Below are 13,959 nucleotides of genomic sequence, written 5' to 3' on the forward strand. Positions count from 1 at the left end.
CTTCCCTCCGGGGCCGCCGCCGCAGCATGGGCAGACGGCGGTGGATGCGCCTGCAGCCCTGCTTCCTATGGCTCAGCTGGCTGGCGCTCTGCGCGCACGGAGCCGCCGGGCAACAAAAGCCGCCGCCGCGGGTCCGCCCTGCGGGAGGAGCGGGCGGCATCTACCCCGCCGCCGCCGCCGTCGCGCACCGGGAGGAAGGGGCCGGCAGCGCCGCCGCTGCGGGCCGGGTCCGCCGGCGGGGACAGCAGGAGGCGCTCCGCGGGTACGGGCGTGCTCCGCGGGGAGGGATGGGGCCCCGCCGCTGCCCCGCGCCTCGCTGCCGCCCGGGGTCGTGTAGCGCTGGGGGGTAGCTTGGCGTTGGCGATGATTTGCGCTGTGATTCGTTGGTTTATGTACTGAGAAACTCAACAAAAAGTGGCTTTCCCGAATGTTTCGGGGCACTTCTCGCTGACCTAGTCTGTAAGTCTTCACGGTCCCTCTTGTCCCGGGTGCTGCAGGCAGCTTGTACAGCCAGGCATGTGTGCTCAGCCCTGCGTCTGTCCCCTCGGCAGTTCCTGCAAGGATGGGTGCATGTGGCCTGCCGCCTATTCTGCTTTTCCTCTCATGCTAACCAGTGCTACTGATGTGAAATAGAAGGGCTTGGAACGCCTCACCATAGGGGAAGCATTATTGCTTTCTGGAGGACTTAGTCTGAGTCGTAACTATGCATTTTTGTGTTTCACGTCACTGGCAGACTTAAGTTTCTTCCCATGTGCTCATAAAACTGTGGGTTCTGCTTGCATTGATATATATTAAATATATATATATATACTGTTATGTAAACATTTTTGTATATGCACACATTTATACATATTTGTCTGTGTGACAGGCCAAATGTGTGTGGCTCTAGATTCCATTCCTACTGCTGCCCTGGATGGAAAACGCTCCCAGGAGGAAATCAGTGCATTGTTCGTAAGTGTCTTGACTTCAAGTTTCTACTGCCCTAGGGGCAATAATAAGAATAAGTGTTCTTCTGTGAGTTACTGCTCCATTCAGTGTGAGGGAGGAGAATTCCTGCTGTAATTCATTTGGCTGGATCTGTTGTTGGCCTTGTGTTATATTTTTTTCCTTTTTTTTTTTTTAAAAAAAAAGGATTTACAGGTCCACATATCTTGAAAGACTGGCAGATTGCTGTATTTTCTTTGGTGCATTTGTAAAAGGCATGTTTCCACTTATTATTATTTTTTTAAATAAAAGAACAAGACAGTGAAGGAAAAATGGAAAAAAAAAAAAACCTTCCATAAATCAAATTATACTGTAATATTGGAAAGAAAGAAGTCCAAAAGGTCTTGATGGAGAGAGCAAATGAGACCTCAAGTTTTCTGAAACTCCTGTGGTAGGCTTGGAACTGCAGTTCTTGGGAAAACTTTTTTACATCTGTGGTGCCTATCCTCTTTTTTAGTTGTATTTTTTATAGCTATAGGGCACACAGACTGTGATTATTGTCTTGTCATAATAGATAGAGTGCTGACAGATGTGCTGTTGACATGGCTTGACAAAAAAAAAAAAAATCTGCAGGATGCTCCGTGTAAGAAACATTGTCTGCTTGGAAAGGAAATTCAGAATTAAGTCAAAGTTTCTGTCTATTAGGTAAAAGCTGATATTGGGTACATCCTTTTTAATGGGAGACTGTTCCCATTCATCCCAGCCTGCTGTCATCATTTTTCCTAAAAATCATGCTCAAGTTCAGAATTCAGGTTCAAGAACACACTGCCTCTACCACAAGGAATAGTATTTTGTATTTGTATTTTTTTATTTTTTGTATTATTTTTTTATTTTTTTGTATTACTCTGTTGAATGAGGTACAGAGATCCTGGACCAAGCTAGGAGGACTGGGAGGTAAACCAGCACCTTGGTGTGGCACTGAAAAGTACCTGTGGCTGCTGCCTGCTGAGCAGGGCTTGTTCATACGTGTTCATTTGACATGAGTGAATTGGCATTGCTAATGTTGCACCTGACTGCACCATGGATCACTGCTGTTCATCTCAGGCTAACCGTAGCATTTTTAGTGTCAGTACAGCTGTGAAGTAAAAGGAGCTTCTCATAATGTTTGGTCCTTATTTATTGTCTCTTACCGAGTCTCAGTATTGACTTACTTAAAAATTGAACTGAATTTTAGAAATGGATTCTGGCTGTCCACTATGCCATTGGCTTGTAATAGATTTTTCACTCTGCAGGGTACCTAGCTCCACAGCAGTCATGGAGATTCAATGATTTAGGTGCTTTCAGAAATCTGGATAAATCACTCTTGTGATTTTCAGTGACTCTTGCAGACCTTGGTCTCAAGTCTCTTCACAGCCAGACTAACTTCTGACCTGCCATTAATTTGTACACACGAAGAACAACTTTTAGCTCCTGTTTAACTTCCTGGACTTTAATTGCACCTCTCCAACATGTTTGAAAAGTCAATGACCTTGCCAGGCCAAGCTGTCAGACTGGCAGCGGCGTGTTCCAATTTGTATTTTGGGTGAAAGTTGAAGAGTGCAGATCTCTACACTCACAGGAAATGTTTGTGGAGGTGATGGTCCCTCTTGCTGGAGTTGCTGAGCTGGGCACAGCCCCTGAGGGTGACACAGGGCAGCAGATGTCTTACTGGAGATGAGTTGATTATAATTAGCTGGTGACTATAGCTGGTGATACTCAAGTATGCTGATGAGGACCCAGGCTGGAGAAAAGGTAGAAGAGAGAATGCACATTCTGCAAGGAACATAATTGAACTCTGAAATGGGGCAAGAAAAGTTTGCTTCCTTGTGAGAGACAGCTCATTCATGCAAGTTTTCCTACGTCTGAAGTGGAGCACAAGCATTCTGGGAAAGGCCTTATTTCTTTCTTAATGTGGACTTTATTTTAGGTAGTCAGTATATCCTTGGCAGATTATCTGCGTGAGGAATTTGTTCCATTTGTAGTCCTTTGGTTGAGAGATGTTCTTACTGGTTATTTAGTTCTGTCAAAACCCTAGAGATAGCTACAAAGGCACCGTGATGCTTGCTTGTCTTATTTATTTATTTATTTCATTTTTGCTTTACATCTCTTATGAGATGTGTACTTCTGAGATCCTCCTGTGCTGGACTGGACCTTAAAGTCTCAGGCTCTCCTGTGGTGCATTTGCTAATCCAGCACATTATTTAGTTGAATTCATTTGGATCCCATTTGAAGTTTGGATTTAGAATTTAACTGTTTTCTGTCTCTGTGGTTTCTTTGTGCAGTAGAGCTCCGTTGGCTGGTGGGGGAGGAGAGAAGGAATAACTTGGGGCATGGTGAGGACAGCACAATAGTGTGCACTGTGTGTACATAATGTATGGTGGTCAGGCTTCCTGGAGAGCCATGTAAAATTAGTTTCACAATGAAAATGTGGGGATACATGAGTACAGATACAGTATTTAGGGAAACCCCACACAATATGGAAAGCTCAAACATTGGCTTCCAAAAAAACAGGTTTGCGTGTGGGCAGGCAGTCTTAGAAAAGAGTGATCCTGAAATGCTTCTGAAATAGGGATTGTAGGAGAGAAGCTTTACCATAAAGTAGAGTTCACTGATCATATTGTTTGTATTCATTCAGAACTTGGATTTTTCCTGAAATTTTCTACTGGCCTTGTGGTCTAAAATACATAATTCCAATAATTTTACATCATTTGCGTAGTAGGTTGGCATTTCTGATGAGGGAAGGAGTTGACTATTTGTATCAGGTGGTCAGACCAGTGTTTGAATATGTCAAGTTCCATTCTGTTTGTCTCCAAGATTGTCAGAAATACCATTTATTCCAAAATTCAGTCTGCTTTATTTAACTTACATTTATTTTTTTTACGTATATTAGCTGACCTAATGAACTCGGGGCGCTGGTTTTGTTTTTTTCTTGTTTGTTTTTAAAGGAGAAGCTGTTAACACACCTTTAGCTTTTTCCTGTAATTTGAGGCTAAGGTTACTGTCGATCATTGACTTCTGAAATGTGTTCTTCCCCAGCAATCTGCAGAAATAGCTGTGGTGATGGATTTTGCTCTCGCCCTAACATGTGCACTTGTGCAAGTGGACAAATATCACCTACTTGTGGACCGAAATCTAGTAAGGACTTACTGTATTTATTTTCCTTAGAGATAACATTTTAAATAATTCTTGTTATCTATTTATTATTATAATAATTTTTCACTGCTGAATGCATATGTGTAACACAGACTTCAGAATCTATAGGCTTTTTGATACGGATTGGTTTTCTGTATGTGCATTATTACTCTTAGTGACAAAATTGAAAAAAGAAAAGAAAAAAGATGTGTTTAAACAGGTAAACATGTTTTAATACAAATGTGTGCGGTATTAACATCTTCCTCGAGTCCATTTTCCTAAAAAATGAAAATTATGCAATCGTCAAGTTAATTAAAAGTACTAAGTTGCTAAATATAGTCATAGAGAAACTCTCTTCATTGTAGCTTCATCGATGCTTTAAAAATAAAGTCTTTCCCAATAGCTGTACGTAACAGCTTTTGTTACGGAATTCCTGAGCATGCCCTTAAATATGAAGTTGACATCTGTTCTCAGATGTCTCTGTTTTTATCCATGTTTGCTTCCTGCTGTGGTGTTTGGCATAAATGCTCATGCCCTGTGTCTCCTGGCCCCTGCAGCGCAGCAGTGCAGCATCAGGTGCATGAACGGTGGTACCTGCGCTGATGACCGGTGCCAGTGCCAGAAGGGCTATGTTGGGGTCTACTGTGGACAGCGTAAGTAGCCATCCTGGTGTGTCTGTGGTTCAGCCCTACAGGCCAGACATTCTCCTACAGGCAGGATATGAACATAGAAAACACAGAGCAGAATGCTAGAGCAGAGTGATGCTGTTGTGGGGAACAGCATGTATCTGGAAGCCAGTTCGTTTCTGATGTGCATTTGTAATCTCTGAGATTCAAAGTAGGGATTGAATTCACCAAATAGTTCTGACTGGAAAAATCCTTTAGGAGTGGTGACAGCATGCATTCCATTTGTGTGTTTTTTGTTTTTGTTTTCAAACCATATGGTCAATTAATTTTTCATTCTCTTTGAAGAAATTTCTCAGAAGAGGTGCTTAACTGGTGTGCCACAGCAAGTTTTTCTGTTTTCTCTTTGACTAAGGAAAAAGATTAAATATAGTTCAAGCTCTTGGGTGTTTTTTAGTTGGCAGACAAGGTAGAAAGTCAATTATTTGCACAGTTCTACCTAGGGCAGTATTGACAGGCTGTACAGATTTAGCAAACAATAGAAACTACTGAGACTGCAGTTTAAGGATTTAAAGTAAGGTGTTCTGAGGCTAGATGTTGAGTTCTTAGCTGAGAGGCTAGCTGGTGGAGGTCTGAAGGAAATAGAAACAAAAAAGGCCGCTGTGCAAAGAATGGTCAGACTGGATAGTTTGGAGAATATCCTTTTGTCTTGCTGTTTTGACTTAGTGCTTTAGAGCAGACTTTTTTTTTTTTTTTTTCTTCTGCTTGGGTAAGCTCTCAAAAAACTTAAGGTAATAGTTGTAACAACACAACCCTTGTTCATGACAGATTTACTTCTGAATGTTGGTGGCCCCATCGTGCACATCTTAAAGTCCTGAGCCAAATGTGAACGCTTTCAGACAGGCATGTTTAGAGTAAACAGATGAAAAGATGTCTCTAAAGCATTCCATAAAGCCTGAACATACTGTTGAGACTGGTCTCAGTGAATATCTTGTTAGGTTCCCCACTGTGATACAGAGCATTTTTCTGATTTGAAAGGTTTACTACCTTTATGTTCCTGAGGCCCTTTCTCACTGGATATTCAAATACATTATAAACCCTGGCCTAGAAACTTTTAGACTGGGACCTCTTTGCTGCTTTTCGCATGACGTAAAGACAGTGGGACTGTCTTTTAGGTGAAATTTGTTGATTTGGATTGTATGCTAACTTTGAACAAGGCTGTATGTCCTGGAAACAGTGACCCGGATAATAGCCAGAATTGATCAAAAAATGTTAATGATATTATTTGAACTAGTTGATGAATTGCCTCTCTTTCAAACTGAGAAGGCTTCATTGCTTTGAAGGGAGACTTTGTTCTTGGTTCTCCCCATCGATAAATTGAGTGAGTGTGCAGAACTTTCATAACTGCAGAAGTACCTTTTCCTTCTTTCCATACTGTGCCTTCTTACCAAGAAAAAAAAAAAGTTTTATTTCTTTTAGGGATCCTTTTGGAAGCTTGGTCTCTGATGGTGCTTAAAGATAAATTAAACTGGTAATTCCTTTCCCTTGCTCCAAGCTTCTCTTCTTCTGCTAGCATTATGAATCCTGAGTCCCAGGCCCTGCTTCCTGAGAGGTTTGTTGCTGCTGCAAGTGAATGTCACAACTTAATGCGTGCACAAATTAGTTGGGTTTGTACCTGCTAACTTTGGTGATGGATGTAAGTTCTTACGATTAGAGACTATCGCTGCACAACTGTTTAAATAGTGTACTGAAGTTAAGTGTCTGCCAAAAAGCTGTGCTGAATAAGATTAATTAAACAGCTGCTTGCAATTAAGGTGGAGCAGGTGTAAGTACTAATGGAATTTGACCTGAACAATCATTATTGTTAATGTTTGTCTTTGGGTCCAAAGAGACTTAGAGGAGTTGACGGGGAAAAAAATGAGTTTTGAATAACATAGATGCATAAAATGTTGTTAACATAGCTTTTTTTTCTTTCTTTTTGTTAATTAAAGCTGTCTGTGAAAAAGGCTGCCAGAATGGAGGACGGTGTATTGGACCTAATCGCTGTGCATGTGTCTACGGGTTTACTGGCCCTCAGTGTGAAAGAGGTAAAAGAAATAAATAAGGCAGTTATGAGCAGTTATATGCAGCCATGTGCATGTGCAAGTTTTGAAAAGTATATTTGCCAGCTGAGCCAGTAAGTTCACAAAAGTAATTTGTTCTTCGTACTTTTAGAAAGCGTGTCCTTATGGTTGGATAGCCACAGCTCAAGATGGCAAATACAGAGCTTGTACAGCTGGGAGGAATTTGAGTTGATCCTGTTTTGTATGATAGTTGGAAGATGAGCTACCTTTTTCTCTTAGCTACATGATACTATATGAGAGCAAATTGCACCTCAGATTGCTGTGTATTAGAATCACACATAATTAGATCAGGATTACTTGCTCTGGTTAATTCTGTTGTACAGGAAAAAATAAGACAAGGAAGAAACTTTTCTCATTTGTGAAAACAACTGAAAAGTACTGAAGTTAAAGTGCTTTTGTTAATTGGGTGGTCAACGTAGGACATTATTTTAAAATTTTATAGAGAAATTCTTTAGCTTTCTTTTTTCTGACAAAAAGTCAGTTTTAATGATGCTGAATAAAATGTTTCTAGTGTTACACTATGTGATTAGCTCATAAATAATTAAGGCACTGTCTGTATATCTCTGTTTACTCTTAATCTGTTTGCACTCTCAGAAATCTAAATGCTTTGCTTTTTAGTAAATGAGAACGTTGTTTTTATTTTCAAAGGTGACTCTAGAGAAATAGTAATGTAGAACTGCTGCTCAACATTGTTTTGTGTGTATCAAACTAACAAGCTTAACCCAATTGACTGTCCTGCTGGGCTGGATTTTTAAAGAGTGGATATAAATGGGAACTGCTTTACATTTTTTACAATGAAGTTGTCAACAGTAATCAAAGCTGATGCTGAAGATCTTAGCAGAAATGTAATTCTTCATCTTCCTTTAAGTTGGTGTGTTTGCAAATATGTTCTCATCAAAAAGGACACTGAAGAACTGAGCAACAGTGTTGTGAAATCCCAAGTGCTTTTAAATATTGTTGTTTTACCCCTTTAAACATTCAACAGATTGTTAATTTAAAAAGCAGGATGGAGTCATTTATGTCAGTAGAAAATAGTCTAGGGTTACTCTTGTAACATCACATTCTTACTTGAGCAGTGGGTAAGACACTCAGGGCAAAATCAGACTTCTTAGAATCATAGAATAATGTAAGTGTGAAGAGACCTCCACCAGGCCGTCTAGTCCAGCCCTTCAGTTAGCAATCTGATCAGCTTGCTCATGTTTGTGTCCTATCAGTAGTGTTGTAGTATGAAGACATACAGCATTGGAAATTTCACCTTCCCTGTACAACCTGTTCTACTATTTGACCACGCTCGTGGTGGAAACTTCTATATTAATACCTAATCAGAGTTTTGCGTGTTCCATTTTGTGTTTCTTGCCTCTTAGACGAGTCCTTTGAGACTCCAAGAAGAATCTGTCTCCAGTTTCTCTGCATCCTATCACAGGAAGCAATGTACCCCTCTTAAACTCTCCTCTTGTTAAGGCTGCGCAAACTTTGGTCCATCAGCCTCGTCACACAGAGCAGGTGCTCCAGCTCCCTGATCAGTGTGGTGCTTTTTCCCTGAACCTTCTTCCATATGTCCATATCTTCTATTGGAGAGTGAAAAACTACGCATTACTCTGGTGCAGTCTAACAAGTGCTAGATAGGGGCAGAGGGTCTCTTTGCTGGAATGGATGCTCCTCTCATATTGATAAACCCTGTAGAACTGGCCTTCTTTGCTGCAGGGATGGACAACTAATGCATATTAAGGTTTTTGTCTGCTTGGGCCCCCATAATCCTTTTCTAAGAGCCTCCTGGCTGTGAGTTGGCCTCTAGCCTGTATTGTTCCATTGAGTTAGTTCATCCCGGTTGTGATTCATCTGCTTTTGTTGAATGTTTTGAAATAACTCCTAGACTGTTTTTTATTTTTATTTTTTAAGCTGTCTGGTCACTCTGGGTCTGTCCTCCAGTATATCAGCTGGTGCCTCTGATTTGGTATCTTCTCCAAGCTTGCTGAAAGAGTGTTTTTGTGTCATTACCCAAGTTGTTAATGAACACATTAAGCTGTTACTTGTTCCAGTGATACTCCCTGAGGCCTGCACTAGCTTTCTGTCCTCAGCTGCAATTTGCACAACTCTTTAAGCAAGCAGACCAGCTTTCTGCTCACCTTCTTTATTGTTTGTGTATTCAGCCTATGTCTCTCAAATGGCTGTCTCACCATGGAAGGCTTCTGCTAGGTCATGTGCTAGGTCAGGCAGACAGACTTTAGCAGACTGCCCACCTGTCTTCATGTTAGTTACCTCAATTTTGAAAGCAGTGATGGCAATTACCCTTGACTTATGCTGTCTGCCCATAAATATCTTGCCCTTCTGTGTTTGGAAATAGCTTCTGCCATAGAATTCCGTGTTGTAAATTCATCTAGAGGCACTCAAAGCTGCATGTATGTTAATTGTGAAAGCAACTTCTACTGTTTCTGACACTTGTTGACTGGGAAAATGAAAATAATGTGCTTCTGGAAAACAAATATTTGAATGAAACTGAAAAAGCCAGGAATTTATATTTGCTATTCCGTGTTTGTTTTCTACACCCACTAGATGTCACAAGCAACAGAGAAATGTAAAGTACGAATTTGTTTCTTTGTCTGTAATTACTTACGGTTGTCATTCTTAAAATCAGATTGACACTTGCTGCTGTTGGTTTAGTTTTTGCTGTTGTGTTATATCCAGCCCATTCCTTATAGTAAATTCTTGTGAATGAAGCTCAAGTACCCAATTCTTTCACATTTATGTGAGTGTGGAAAGTCAGAAACATCAGTCTGTCAAGAACTCTGCTAGTGTTTGTAACTGTTTTCAGAAATCTGTCTTTGTAGAATGAATGGTTTCGTCTAGCAAAAAGAAACACTACCTGTCTTATCAATTTAGGATGGATTTTCAAAGCAATGTGAAGTGGTTGGACAATATGAATTTGCTTTATAGTTTCAGCCATAGTTCATGTGGAGCTAATACTTGGATACCTTCAATAGATAGATAATAGTTCTATCTGGACAATAATGTAGTAGAATCATAATACTGAAAATAAATTTTTATTATTCTTAGTGTAGTCTGCATTCAGAAATATTTTATTTAATGCCAGAAAACTTGGTAGGCTTTCTTTTTGTCAGAAGCAGTCACCCATAATTAAGATTTCCTTTTAGTTTAGGATCTGACTTGTTTCAGCGCTGTGGAATCTTATTAATAGACAGGACAGACTCCAACTGTGGGAATGGCTTAGTCTTTTTTAAGGATGGTTATGTGTGCAAAATAGGTTGACTTCTGTGAAAGATTCTAGTGCTAGCAGATGTTTTAACTTCATTTTTGCTGTGACAAAAGCTTTACAGTCTGCTTTCTTACAGTTCATTATGAAAATATAAAACTGCAGAATTCAAGAGACAAAGGAAGTAAATAACTGTATTTTGGCATCTCTGTTAGCTGTCTTTCAAAGTCATGTATTCAGTCTACTATTGAAACATGATGTGCAGAATGTTACTGTTTTAGGACATTTAAGCCATTGTTCTTTTGTTCTTTTTTTTTTTCCTTCTTTTTTTAGTTGGAAAGTATGTTGTATTTAGACGTCTGAAGCTTTTTGCTTGAAATTAGAGATAGTAGGCAAAATTTACTTCTGCTATGGTCACCAAAATGTAGCACATGTAAATTATATATTTTATATATATAAATATATATAAAAATATATATATATAAATATATATAAAAATATATAAAATATATATTTTATATACATATATATATATAATGTAATATGCTTTTGTAAAGTGGAAAGGATTAAATTAAATTTTTTTCTCATCTTTTCTCTTGATGTTGCATAGCCTTTCTCAGTTCAGTTGCGATATCAGGATCGTAAGTACTATAAAATGAATAAAGAGGGGTATATGTGATCCGTGAAGTTCTGGCTTTGTTATTCTTACATGGCATCTGTTACATAGTCCTAATTCATGCTGTTTGGGGGGAAAAAAATGCTGTGGTAGGACTTCATGATCTGTGGTGCAACGTGTGGTACCAAACTTTTCATGTGTGTTTTAAATATGTTAGGCCTTTGTAAAATACTTCGTAAAATATGAGAAAGCTGGTTGTAGGCAAGGCAACATAGATACTACTGTGCTTGTCAGGTTAAACAGAGTATGATGTGCCTATAGGGAGGGATTAATTTCTCTAAAATAAATAGTTTCTCTGTTTTTTCAGTAGCTACCTAAGCTTGTAATTGTGGAAGTGGCTCAATGCATAATATTTAACCCATCAAACACATGCAAAGAACTTATAAGGTCACACAGTATTTTTCTTAAAGCTGCTCTTGCATGCACTGCTTTGTAGTCTGTTCTGGTATTGCCTTTCTTATGAGGGTGACCACTAGTAAACTTGTATGTAAACGCATTGGTTGCTGTTGATGATTTGTTAGACATAAATACATTGTCTTTCCTTTTTATCTATTCCATTGGCTTGCAAATTTTACACTTAAGTGGGGTAGAGCATCTCTGAAGATGCTGGATTTTAGAATTTATTGGCATAGCATGCTTTGCTGACTTTCAGAAAATTCTGTCATATTTCCAAGTGTAAATGGCAAGACAAAATTTTCTGAAGAAGAAACTAGTAACTTGTTGTACTTTTGTTCAATAAAAGAAAGGTGATTTCTGTAATGTATACTGGCAGTGACTACTAATAATGCAATACTTCTAATTTACCTGAGCTGAATTACATAAAAAAAAATGTAAAGGATACCTTAAATCTTTATTCTCTCCAACAGTAATTTATAGGTTAGATTTTTAACCTAGTAAGAACTTAATAATTTATAACAAAATGCAGAAGTCATTGATTTCTTTATCTGTTTGTAGAAGTTCCATTATGCTTTGCAGTTAAAAAAAAAAAAAAAAAAAGAAAGCCTCTGTACTTTAATTTTAAACTGATTATAGCAACAGTTCATTACTCCTTAACTAAAATCATATAGTTTCTCATTAGCAAGGGAAGTTCACATAATCTTATCAGAATTATAAGGGATTTTGTCTTGTTGGTTTTTTTACATTACTGTGTTTTGAATGCATAATTCTTATTGTTCTGTAAATTAAGTTCTTTTAAAATAGATATTTTCTTCCTAATTTAGAACATATGTAGCTCTCCTTGAGATTGGCCTCCCAGTCTCAGTTATATGATAAAACGTGACTGCTTGTTCAGCTATCTGGGCTCCTAGCAGACTAATTTCCGGGCTGGAGACAGGAGGCTGAGCAGTAACTAATGACTGGCATGATTACAGTATTTAACTTGAGACTTGCTGCTGGGTTAACAAGAAAGCAGAACCTGTCTGGGAGCTTGTGCTTTACTCTTTCTGATATATACAGTGACCTTTTATATTTCCTGTCAAAGTCTGTTCTTTTGGTCAGCTTCTTCTCCTTGATTTGCAAACACAAAAGATGCAAGCATTTGATTTTGTCTGTTGTTTTTTTTTTAAAAAAATAAAATTAAAAAGATATTGAAATTTAGCTGTCCTACCCAGTGGAAGAAAACTGGAAAAAAAAAAAAAAGTCCACAAGAAACCAAATGAAGCAGAATAAATTGCCTCATCCTCAATTTTTTTCTGGCATGATCAGTTCTTCTGATTTCTCAAGCTGTCTATATGAGAAAACAATATTTTTGTTCCTGATCACAGCCTGTACTTTTTTTTTTTTTTTTTTTTTTTTTGAATAGGCGGTGATACATAGAGGTGTATGTAGCAGGATGGAAAAGCAGCATTTGTTTCCTTCTTTGTCATGGGTTAGTGGACGAGAAATGGGAGAGAGACATCCTGTCACTGCTGAAAATCTGCCTTCATCCCACGTGGAAGAACAGTGCTTGCAGACTGTGCAAAAGTGGTCGGAAGGGTGCCTTACAATGAGAAGCAAGGGGTTTTTGGATTGAGTAGGAATAGCTTAGGGAAGAACACCAAAGAAGAGAGAGAACTTCAAGTCGGGCAGATGAATGAAGAGAAAAAGCGTAAATATAGCAGTTGAATACAGCATAAGAACTTCAGAAAGGGAGGAGCTTTTGGGTTGTTCTCAGTAAAATTGTTGCTTGTGAATCTTACCCAAGTGTGCGTGTTGCACCTGGAGTTCCTAGTGGTACATGAAGTGACCTCCCTGTGTCAGCAGCAGCTCTGACCAGTGACAGGAGAGTCCAAGGAGAAATGGACTGGTGGAAGAGTGCAAAGTGAGATGACAACAGAGGGAGGGGGTGGCTTGGGAAATGGGGTACTGCAGGGGAATATCCAAATAAGCTTGAGGCAGTCTGCTGGACATGAGCCAGCAGTGTGTGCTTACAGCTCAGAGGACTGACTGTGTTCTCAGTTGCGTTGAAAGAGGGGTGGTCAGCAGGGAGAGGGAGGTGATTGTCCCCCTCTGGTCAGTTCTTGTGAGGCCCGATCTGCAGTATTGCATCCAGGCCTGGGGCCCCCAGAACGTGAAGGACACGAAACTCTTGGAGCAGGTCCTGAGGTGGACTAGTAAGGTGGTCAGAGGACTGGAGCACTTTTCCTATGAAGAAAGTTGAGTGAACTGGGCTAGATTAGCTTGGAGAAGGCTCCGGGGAGACCTCATTGTGGCCTTCCAGTACTTGAAGGGAGTGTATAAACATGAGGGGGAACGGCTGCTTTCAAATTTGGATACTGATAGGACAAGGTGGAATGGTTTTAAACTGAGACAGGAGAGGGTTAGGTTAGACATTAAAAAGAAGTATTTCACAGAAGGTGGTGAAGTACTGGAACAGGCTGCCCGAGGAGGCTGTGGATGCCTCATCCCTGCAGGCATCAAGGCCAGGCTGGATGTGGCTCTGGGCAGCCTGCTCTGGTGGTTTGCAACCCTGCTCATAGTAGGGGTGTTTGAACTGGATGATCATTGTGGTCCTTTTCAACCCAGGACATTCGATGATTGTATGATGTCACTGAAACAGAGATCTGTTTCCTGGGATAAAAGAGCATACATCTCACGTTGTATTTGAGAGCAATTGCTTTCATGTGACCTTCTCGACAGGAAGGTAGTTTCTTTTGATCTGTTTAAGGACAAAGATGAGAATGGGTAAAAAGAAAATATTTCTTCAAACCAGCAAGGTGCTGAGGTTAAACAAATGCAGAGAAATAACTAGGG

The 13,959-nt window shown here is 39.6% G+C and overlaps 1 protein-coding gene across 3 annotated transcripts in view; it reads left to right on the forward strand.

Moving 5' to 3' along the window:
* The first annotated feature begins 16 nt into the window (after positions 1 to 16).
* Positions 17 to 13,959, forward strand: part of FBN2 (fibrillin 2) — a 163,080-nt gene continuing 149,137 nt past the window's right edge. For 2 of the 3 annotated variants that reach the window (XM_048931325.1, XM_048931326.1), the window contains exons 1-5: positions 17 to 262; positions 869 to 951; positions 4,000 to 4,098; positions 4,653 to 4,748; positions 6,710 to 6,805. In XM_048931325.1, coding sequence (XP_048787282.1) covers positions 27 to 262; positions 869 to 951; positions 4,000 to 4,098; positions 4,653 to 4,748; positions 6,710 to 6,805 — 610 coding nt within the window. In that variant the 5' untranslated portion in view covers positions 17 to 26. Of the gene's footprint in view, positions 263 to 346; positions 460 to 868; positions 952 to 3,999; positions 4,099 to 4,652; positions 4,749 to 6,709; positions 6,806 to 13,959 lie in introns of those variants that run through there. The other variant, XM_048931327.1, reaches the window with a different exon arrangement.

The sequence above is a fragment of the Lagopus muta genome, chromosome Z (assembly GCF_023343835.1).
Source record: "Lagopus muta isolate bLagMut1 chromosome Z, bLagMut1 primary, whole genome shotgun sequence".
Lineage (NCBI taxonomy): Eukaryota > Metazoa > Chordata > Aves > Galliformes > Phasianidae > Lagopus > Lagopus muta.